Raw genomic sequence first — 10711 nt, 5'->3', positions numbered from 1 at the left:
AATTTTTCAACTTCAGGGAGGCTGTTTCATGTATTTGTTGCAAATACTTATATCAGCCATAGTGTGGGATGTCTGCATTAAACAACAGAGCAATGAGGGAGTAGTTTACAGTTGGAGTACTGTGCTACTGTAAGAGTTTAGCTCTCACTGTAGGGCCATAATAATTTAAGTTAGACACCTTTTGTTTCTTTGTCTGTGTGTCTGGACTCTGGCCATCAGTGCTGTATGATTATTTTGTTTTACTGTCTTTCCTCGCTCACGTTGACTTATGGGGAAAGTTAACTACACATTGTTGAGAATGAGGAACCAGTAAAATATCACTATTATGAAACATGCATCAGTTCTGGACAGGGCTACCTTTAACTGTGAATTTAGTATTATTATTATTATTTTATTGTTATTGTTGTTGTTGTTGTTGTTGTTGTTGTTGTCATCCACTTTTCCCATATAGTTAGTCTAAAATAGCAGACAATTGTAGAATCAGTTTTGACAATGTGTATCTTAAGCTTCATGTATCTTCTGTGCCTGAGGAAACTTCTCTAAAGAGTTTAGCAGTGTAACTATTTGATTTTTCTTGCGTTTTGTTCACAGTTGTTGTGAGACAGTGTTGATCCTTCTCCATACTGTCGGAAACATCTTCCAAAAAATGAAGGTATGAAATATCTGTGACTGGGTTCATTTGATTCCCATAAGTTACATACTAAATTTAAAACAGATTTTCTTCTATATTTGGAAAACACATATCACAATAAACATATATATGCACTGTCATTCATTTTACAATGTAATTTATGTGAAACTATACACAAGAAATTGTATTAAACACTAATGTAAAGCTACAACATTTGACTTTAAATCACAGTTAACTTTTTCAGTCTCTTGTGTTAACTCAGTAGAAAGACACCAGGGTAATGAAATGGTGGCAGCTGACTTATTCCCCTGAGTCGGAACACAGATAAACAAGATCACTTTTATAGTCACTTGTTTCCACTAGAGGATGATGAATGCGAAGGAGGTGGTTTGCCAAGTGACAATCCAAGGCTGTGATGATGCCAACAAGTTGGCACCTTCCTTAGCTGACTCTCATTCACAAGTGTTGTGTGTCTGTACAAAAGAAATACATAACTTTTACTTTTGACTTATAATTGTATAATACACAGTTTCTACTATTTCATGAATAGCAATTATTTCTTGCAAGCCAGTCATGTTATGGAAATACCTAGGATCAAAAATAAATGAGTATGTGAAATGTAGCTTTGACCTAGGGTCCGCCATGGGTAAAATGACTGGCACCAACTAATATCAAAAATCTACTTACAAAATTTCATTTCAAGAACCATTTTTCACTGAGGAATCTAGGAATATCCTGCACCCCCTACATATCACTTCCACACTGACTGAAAATAAAATAATGTTAGGTACAACTCAAGTATAGAGGCGCAAGAAAAGTTACTTCCCAGTAATGGAAAAAAAAATGAGAACACTCAGTTTATAGTACAGAATAAAGAAACTTTTACTACAGATATAAATTAAATGAAAAAGGAGAGCAAGGATAACCTTGTTGGACACCTTGTCTCATTGTTGTCTCTTTCTTAATTCTGTTGATACCTACAGTAATAGATATCAATGTCAATAACAAAAAGGCTAGGACAAGAAAAGGTGTCTGAAAAGGCTGACCTCTCTCTCCTTAATTTATTTACAAAAAGTGCAGAACGAACAGTAAAAAGTGGCACCAAAGGGCTCAAAATTTATGTTAAACAAATATATTGCATTCCATTTGCTCTTGATGTAATAGTCTTAGTACTTTCTGAAAAGGACCTGAACTATATGTAAAAAAAATTACTGATGCCTTGGATAGCAACAGAATGAAAATAAATGCCAAGACTAAAACAATGGTGAGAGATACACTGAACAGAGACATATGGGTGATCATTAAGATAGAAAATAAAATGCTAATGAAAATGAATGAGTTCTGCTACTTAGTAAGTACAGTAACACATTACAGGAGTTGAAAGTGACTTCAAACTACAAAAATTAGCAGTGAGGTTAATTTGTGACATCTCTAACAGAGCATCATGCACTGGTCTCTTTAAGACACTCAGAATATTTATGTTACAAAGCAATATATATACTCACTGATGATGTCTGTAGCCAGCAACAGGGAATTATTTCAGAAAAACTGTCACATTCACAAGCATAACACAAAGCAGGCGAAAAATTTCCACCAAGCCTCTGCAACTCCCACAAAAGTCCATAGAGGAGTAACAGTCAGGGATAAAAGCGTATAACAAACTTCCCAGCAGTATAAAAAAAGGAAATTAATAACTTGTAGGTATTCAAAAGGAAACTGGAAACATCCCTCAGAGAAAAACGTATTATAAAATGATGAGCTCCTATAGTAATAAGGCATCTTTTTGAGTAAAAATAAAGGAAAGAAAATATTTTTTTATGCCATGAAGGCAAAATTGTACACTCCTGACATAAATTATATGATAAAATGTAAATTCATTTATATGATAGGTTAACATTTATACTACCATTTATTCTGCACTATTAAGTATTCACTTGAACTTACTTATCTGATGCAGATAAAAATTTTGTATTGTAATTTGAAGCATAATGACAAAATGTAAATTTCATTATTTATTTGTGACATTGACGTAAAAATTGTGTTGTTTCATTCATTCTGCTATTTTAAGCATTCACTTGGCCATATAAAAGTAAAACGCAGGCTGTAATCTTGTCTGTGTGTGACTTTTTGTGCACACTACTGTGTATGTTTTTTTATTTATGACATAACTAGTTGTAGCTTGCATGTATTGCAATACCTCTTTTAATTTCCAAATAGATACACATATAAAAAGGAGACTCATTTACATTTTCAAAATAAATGAAAGATGATGATTTTTTTATACATTAAATTAAATTTGGAATCACTCTTTGCTTATAGCTTGATCTGTGCAATGTGACAGACACACACACACACACACACACACACACACACACACACACACACAAAGAGAAAGAGAGAGAGAGAGAGAGAGAGAGAGAGAGAGAGAGAGAGAGAGATAATACACATATTTTTTAACATATTTCACACATATTCCATTGTTGTTGCTGTTGTTGTTGTGGTCTTCTGCCTGAAGAATGGTTTCAGGCAGCTCTATGGTACTCTATCTTTGGCAAGCCTCTTCATCTCCAGATAAGTATTTTAACCTGCATCCATCCAAATCTGCTTATGGTATTCACCTCTCAGTCTCCCTCTGTGACTTCTACCCTTTGCACTTGCTACCAATATTAAATGGTCTTGATGTCTCAGATTGTATGCTCTCAACCGATCCCTTCTCTTAGTCAAACTGTGTCACAGATTTCTAGTCTCCGCAATTCCACTAAGTACTTCCACATTAGATACACAATCTATCCATCTAATCTTCAGCATTCTTCTGTAGCACACATTTCAAAAGCTTCTGTTTGCTTCTTGTCCAAACTGTTTGTCATCTATGTTTCACTTCCATACATGGCTACACTCCAGACAAATACCTTCAGTAAAGATTTACTAACACTTAAATCCATATTCGATTTTAAAAAATTTCTCTTCTTCAGAAGCTCTTTCCTCACCATTGCTAGTCTTCATTTTATATCCTCTCTACTTCAGCCATCATGAGTTATTGAACAACAACAATAGTGTTGAACAAAGAAAAGGGACAGAAGGTTCATAAAATTATAATATTCCAAGTTAACTGACTGCAGGAAAGAAATGTCAACAGGTAATTTTTTGTAGTTTATACACATGGAATACTTTTAAATTATTAAGTGTGATCTGTCTCTTATCTATGTTATGATCATAATAAATTTTTCTGTATAGAAAATGAGACATAAGCCACATTTGGCAGAAATTCCTACAGGGTTTACAGAGATGACCAGACATGTCTTGGCACACATGCAACTATCCCCTAATTCCAGTGGTGAAATACCATTGTAACTGTCATCAATAATAGCTCCCTTCCAGTATGCAGGATGGCAGTGGGCAGCAAATTAAGATGATTCAGTAAAATTACAAAATTGTCAAAGTTGCACAGAAGTTTGTTTTTATTTGGTGACCGGTTTTGGACTTTTGCCTATTATCAAGCCATCCACATAAGTCCTACCATCACATCATAATGTGTGTACATTGGCCATAATGCTTGTGAGTGGCTAAGTGCAAGATACATTTGCATATGACAGTCCAGTACTACATGCACCAGTAAGTCTAGTGACCATGAAAACCATGGATTTGATACAAATGTTGGTTGTTACCGAATATTTTTACATGTCACATTTTCTCATTCCTCCTCCCCTCCCCAGCACTTGGGGTGGTACAGGTATATTACCACTAAAATATTTTTATAGAAATAATTATACAAATAATGCATCATGTATACACAAAATTTTATTGAAATTTCTCCAAATGTTTCTGTGTTAAGCTTCTATGTCACCATCTTTCACCCCCAGCCCTATGTGTGGTAGATGTTGATCACTTTTATTCTAACAGACATAACTATTCTCAACTTAAAATAACTTTTTTTTAATTAAAAAGAAGTTGCAAGATGTTCTTCAACTTAACACAAGATTCTAACCCCTCTTCTCTAGCCGTTAAGACTCTTTGCAAAAGAGAAGAGTTCTACCTAAACAGTTCCATAACACATAATGGTGTGTGCATAAGCAAAATAGGCTGTCTTTGTACCCGTGTCGACCAAGATAACAATGTGAGTTCACTATCATGCTCCTCAAACCTCTGTAGATGATTCTGGCCTAGTGATTGTAACAGTTATCCTGATGGAAGATATCATTGCCATTGTCAAGGTGTCCAGCATGAAGGGAAAGCAGGTACTGTATAATAATGTTCATGTAGTCCATAGCTGTTATGGTGTCTTATATTACTTCTACAGCTCCCACAGAATCTCAGCCAAATGCAACCAAAACAGTACTGCTATCATTGATCTATTTCCATGGTGCGGTACATCATTCATTCAATCAGCCATTCACATTGACAATGGTGTGTACAGATATGACCAGCCACACAATGTTACAACAACAATGATTCGCCTGAACAAGCAACATTTTTCCATTGATACACAGCCCAATCATGGCACAACTGAAACTGACAATGTAGTTATGTCATCTGCTGCAGAGCTCCATGTTCTTCAACGTGCACTGATTGGTGTGCTCTGAAACACTTTTGTCTCCACCAGCACTGTACTCTGTTATCAAATCTGCCACAAATCACCACTTCGTCTGCTTTATAGGGCACTCAAGCCTCCAAACTCCAAGTGCAGTTGTGAGGCATGGACCCAATGCCTCATTACCTGCTCCTGATTTCACCATCCTTCAACTATTTTCCACAGATGTTTACTGCAGTAACAAGACAACAGTCAACAAGCTTCACTGTTTCTGAAATGTTCTTGCTGAAGTGCCTTGCCAGAACAAACTTCTCTTTGTCATTGTCACTTATGCTAGTGGATTTCTCTATTTGCAGACAGTATCATCACTATAATGATTCACCATTCATTTAATCTCTGCTGTACACTTTCCTTAATGCAACACATGCCAATAATGCAACCAGGCAACGGTCAGTCTCTCAGTGAACAACAGTCATAATGTTTTGGCACATCAGTGTATGTTAACAAGCTGTAATTATGAATTATAAGAGCAACTTATTGATGCATGTAGATGACACCAGCATGGTGAATGAATATTTGGCAACTGCACACACAGATAACCTCATTCAAACACTACTTAAGAGGTTTACTGTCAATCCTCTTCATTCAGTTTCATGCAAGCCATAAGAAAAAAAGGAATTTATGGTGTATCATAGAAACATATTTAATGAGAGCAGACAGCACTAAGTTCATAACTTTGCATTTATACTGCATACTGAACTGGGAATGTCACATAAGTCACACCACAAAGATATTGAACTCATTTGACTTTACTTTAAGAATATTTTCTTATATTGGTGACCAGAAAGGAGTGAAGGCATCTTATTTAGCTATACTCCATTATGTGTTATGGAGCTATTTAGGTAGAACACTTACCTTTGCAAAAGATCTTCATCACCTACAGAAGAAGGGCTAGAATCTTATGTTGAGGTGATGAACCTCTTGTGACAAATTTTTTAGGCAGTTGGGGATACTTATGTTTACTAAAAGAAAAGTGATTCACACTATATAACAGTAATGATTGACTGCAATACCAAACATTATTCAGTAGGAAACTTCAGTTTCTATACAAGAAATGGTATAGGGAACATGGTAATGAAATTCATTGAGAAAAATAGAATGTGTGATCTTAACATATTTTTCAAGAAGATCCCAGACAGAAAATGGACATGGAAGGGTCACGTGGAATTAAAATTGAGGCTGATTGTGAATTGCCAAACAACAAATGAATTATGCAGGATGTGTTAGTTTTGAACAAGTTCAGGATTTCAAGCGACCATAGATTAGTAAGATGCAAAATAAAATTAGACACAAAGTCAGAAAGAACTAAACTCGCTAAGCTAAACTCCCATTTCATTGGGCTTAATAAATTTAGGTGTAAATGAGGTGGAAAACCAAATAAAATTAAAATCAGCAAGTAGGTTAAGCATCTAGAAACCATTAACTTAAATATGATAAATGGTGTTTTGCCAAGTATTGTAGTGGAAACAACAAAAAATGTTGCAGGAGCATTGAGGAGCAAACAATATGAATCTGAGTATGCAAGACAGTTGATGAATAAGATGAAATGATAGCAGATGATGAACATTAACTGAACTAAATAAAATTATTTAGAATTGTTTACAAGTAAATGTCAGAAAGTTGAATGAGGCATCATATCACAAGAGTCATGATGATAAAAGGCTGGGTTAGAATGAACTTGTGAATTTACAAGCCTGGATGGCTCCTGGCTTGGGGGTGAAGGAGGCCTTAGCAATTGAAGTATGTAATTTTGCGTTATTGGTTCAATGGAGCTCAGCATGGACATAACGCAAGGAAATAATGAACATTCAGTAGCAAGGAAATAATGAGCATTCACTAGATAATGACTTTGAAAATCCTAGAGACAGACCTAATGACCAAGTCAGCACTGGGAAAATTAATTACTGCAGATTTACCTTTTGCCACTGATGAAATATAACTCAAGGTTTTACACAGAAAAATATTAAAAATAGTCTTCTGGAACTACATAATAAATGATGACATCAAATTGTGTGCCTTGAAGTCACAAGTACAGTGCATGACACTGAACAAAGCCCACTTTTTAAAAGAAAGTTCCCTCTCCTTCTTCTTTAAGTGACCAAGGAAATAAACTATCTTTTTAAAAATTATGGTGTAATGGCATGTGCAGTGAGCAGCAATAACAATATATAAGGGACATTGCATAGTTAGAATGCACCAGTAGACCCAGAAGAAGGCCGCTGCAACCATAGCCGAAATTTTGGTTTTCTCAAGCAGTAGTTTTATACAATATGACATGATACCAACCCAGAAAACTTTTATGTTGACTGCTCATATCTTGAATTTGGTGAGTTTTATATATATATGCCAATAACGCCATGTAAAAGAGCAGGGAAGCATGCTCTGATCTGAAATATAATATTTCTTTGTGTATGAATATTTTCTTGTATTTATTATTTAAATCAATTGTGTACTATGGTACCACATCATAGTTTTATACTTGATGTAATATTTATGCGAAAATGATTTGTAACATTGGAAAAAGAGCTGTGTTGTGGAGTGGCACTCCTTTCAGTATGCATCAAATTAAGAAAACATAGAATTTAAATGATGGCCACTGTAATAAAAGTTTTTAAGAACTGTAGGTGTGAGTAACACTAGAATGGCGGAAAGGGTCAAAATGACCCCCTTTTTTTCTGCTGTCATATTCAATTCATTTTCTTTGTTAATGAAATTATATGACTTTTTCTAATTTTTTCTCCTCTTTTGGAAGACGTTTTATTGTTTACAAAATATTTTAATTTTCTTTGCCATTTCATTCAGTATATCTAGTACGGCAGAAGGGGTCAATTTGACCCCACTGTAAATTCTCTTCTAAATATAAGTAAATGATCCAACAATACAGTGTCAACAGTGAGCAGTAATGCAGAGCAGTTGCTGCTCATTGTTGCAACTTGGCACATATACATTCCAGTCTGCCACAGCTTATGTTGTGTCACTCAGGCAGTCTTTGGCCATGAAACATGTTTTCAACCATGTATTGTCAAGTGTGGAGTTTCTGATTATTGTTGTTGTTGTTGTGGTCTTCAGTCCTGAGACTGGTTTGATGCAGCTCTCCATGCTACTCTATCCTGTGCAAGCTTGTTCATCTCCCAGTTCCTACTGCAACCTACATCTTTCTGAATCTGCTTAGTGTATTCATCTCTTGGTCTCCCCCTATGATTCTTACCCTCCACGCTGCCCTCCAATACTAAATTGGTGATCCCTTGATGCCTCAGAACATGTCCTACCAACCGATCCCTTCTTCTGGTCAAGTTGTGCCACAAACTTCTCTTCTCCCCAATCCTATTCAATACTTCCTCATTAGTTATGTGATCTACCCATCTAATCTTCAGCATTCTTCTGTAGCACCACATTTCGAAAGCTTCTATTCTCTTCTTGTCCAAACTATTTACCGTCCATGTTTCGCTTCCATACATGGCTACACTCCATACAAATACTTTCAGAAATGACTTCCTGACACTTAAATCTATACTCGATGTTAACAAATTTCTCTTCTTCAGAAACGCTTTCTTTAATGTCTTGTAGAATTCCGAAGCTGAATCAAAAATTGACTTCACTGATGAAGATGATGATTATGAACCTGACACAAGTGAAGATGAAGACATTGTGAAGGAGGGATGATTAGTGGAAGAGGATTCAGATGCTGATATACATCAACCGCCACCTCTTCCACCCCAGCAGGCACAGTTGGAAGCATCTTCAAATATGATTTCAAGGGATGGAACCTTGTGGGACATTGGAAATTATTCATCTTCTGGAAGGTGGTCAGCTGTAATGCTCTGAAGGAGAGAGGAAGTCTCACTGCTTATGCTTGCCAATGAGTAGACAGTTCTGTCATCAGTGTCTTCCGTCTTATTTTTGATCAAGCAGTGCTACATCTCATGAAGAAATACTCAGAATCAAATTCTCAAAAAGTACTAAAAAGCAATTACTGGACTGTGTCACTTGAGGAACTGGAGAAATTGATAGCCGTCATATATGTTTGGGGTGTATTGTGCACAAAAGTTATGTTTGTGGATGATCTCTGGTTGCTCTCTTATCAGGGACATTATGCCAACAGGTATATTTCAGAAGCTTCTGAGATTTCTCCATTTTGATGAAAAATCAAACCGCATTGAATCCGTGGCAGCCAACAAATTCACTCTTGTATCTGAAATTTGGGGAAAGTTCATTGAAAACAGTATTTGCACTTACCGCCCTGGAGAAAATATAATCATTGATGAAGAACTGTTATGAAGTAAAGCAAGATGCAGGTTTACTCACTTCATACCCAATGAACCAGACAAATAAGGCCTCAAATTATGGTTGGCTGTTGATGTAACAGCAAAGTATATTAAGGCTTTCCCATACTTCAGCAAAGAGGACATGCATAGAGAGAAACAACCACTTGGAGAGTACGTTGCTCTGTGTCTCATAAAGCCATTTGTAAATCAAGGAAGAAATGTGACCACAGACAACTTCTTTTCATCTCTTCAACTTGCTAAAAAGACTGAAAGAAAAGAAAACTTCATTAGTTGGTAGAACGAATGAGATCCACCATGGAATTCCCGATGAAGTAAGGAAGCCAAATGCTGAAATACACAATACTGCACAATAGTGGCAACACAGACTGCACCTTGACTGTATACCAAGGAAAGAAGAATAAACATGTCATTGTTCTAAGTACACTGGATGCTTAAGTAGCAATAAACAAGGAAGAAAAGAAAAAACCTAAAACTGCAAAGTTCTACAATGCTACAAAGTATGGGGTGGACATGGTTGATCAAATGGCCTGTAAATATACTACAATAGTTGCATGTAGGAGATGGGCAGTGCATTACTTCTATACATACTGGACATGGTGGCAATAAATGCATGGGTCATCTATAACATAGTAATGAACAAGAAAATGGAAAGGAAGAAGTTCGTTTTTCAACTGGCAAATGAACTCAAGGAAACAAAAGAGCAAGAACATCAGGCAAAGGAAGAGGATATGGGACTGAAATCACCTAGAAAGCAGAGGAAGTGCCAAATCAGCCTCTGCAAAGGCTACAAGACCAGCTAAAAATGTGAGATTAAAATGGACCAAATATAGTAAATGTATCTAGAAGGTTGTATGAATAGTTAATAAATTAAAATCTGTAGTTAAGAAACTGGTTAGCAGTAGCAACAATAAATTTGTATGATACATTGTTGTTCAAATAAACTAGTAATTATTATTTATAATTGTGAATTATTGTTGTGATTACTAGATATAAAATATGGATTAACAAACACTAAAAAAAAAAAAAAAACTTGTTTAAGCCAAATATGAAAATATTTCATGTGGTGTCAAAAGACACCTTACTGCTATTTTAGGAAAGTCAGAAATTCTGCCGTTAACATAGTACAGATCCACAGTGTTATAAATAGGTGGCTTACAAGCATTTTGTGGCGATTTCTGCTTAGGGTTTTAGGAGGTTTTTCATGGC

The 10711-nt window shown here is 35.7% G+C and overlaps 1 protein-coding gene across 1 annotated transcript in view; it reads right to left on the bottom strand.

The window, feature by feature from the left end:
- Nucleotides 1-720: 720 nt before the first annotated feature.
- LOC126191176 (class A basic helix-loop-helix protein 15) overlaps nucleotides 721-10711 on the bottom strand; it is a 132489-nt gene continuing 122498 nt past the window's right edge. The window contains exon 5 of the mRNA XM_049931951.1: nucleotides 721-1104. Coding sequence (XP_049787908.1) covers nucleotides 978-1104 — 127 coding nt within the window. The 3' untranslated portion in view covers nucleotides 721-977. The remainder of the gene's footprint in view (nucleotides 1105-10711) is intronic.

This window comes from Schistocerca cancellata, chromosome 6 (genome assembly GCF_023864275.1).
Source record: "Schistocerca cancellata isolate TAMUIC-IGC-003103 chromosome 6, iqSchCanc2.1, whole genome shotgun sequence".
In the NCBI taxonomy this organism is placed as follows: domain Eukaryota; kingdom Metazoa; phylum Arthropoda; class Insecta; order Orthoptera; family Acrididae; genus Schistocerca; species Schistocerca cancellata.
The sequence above is the reverse complement of the archived record's forward strand: the minus strand, read 5'-3'. Positions and strand labels throughout refer to the sequence as shown.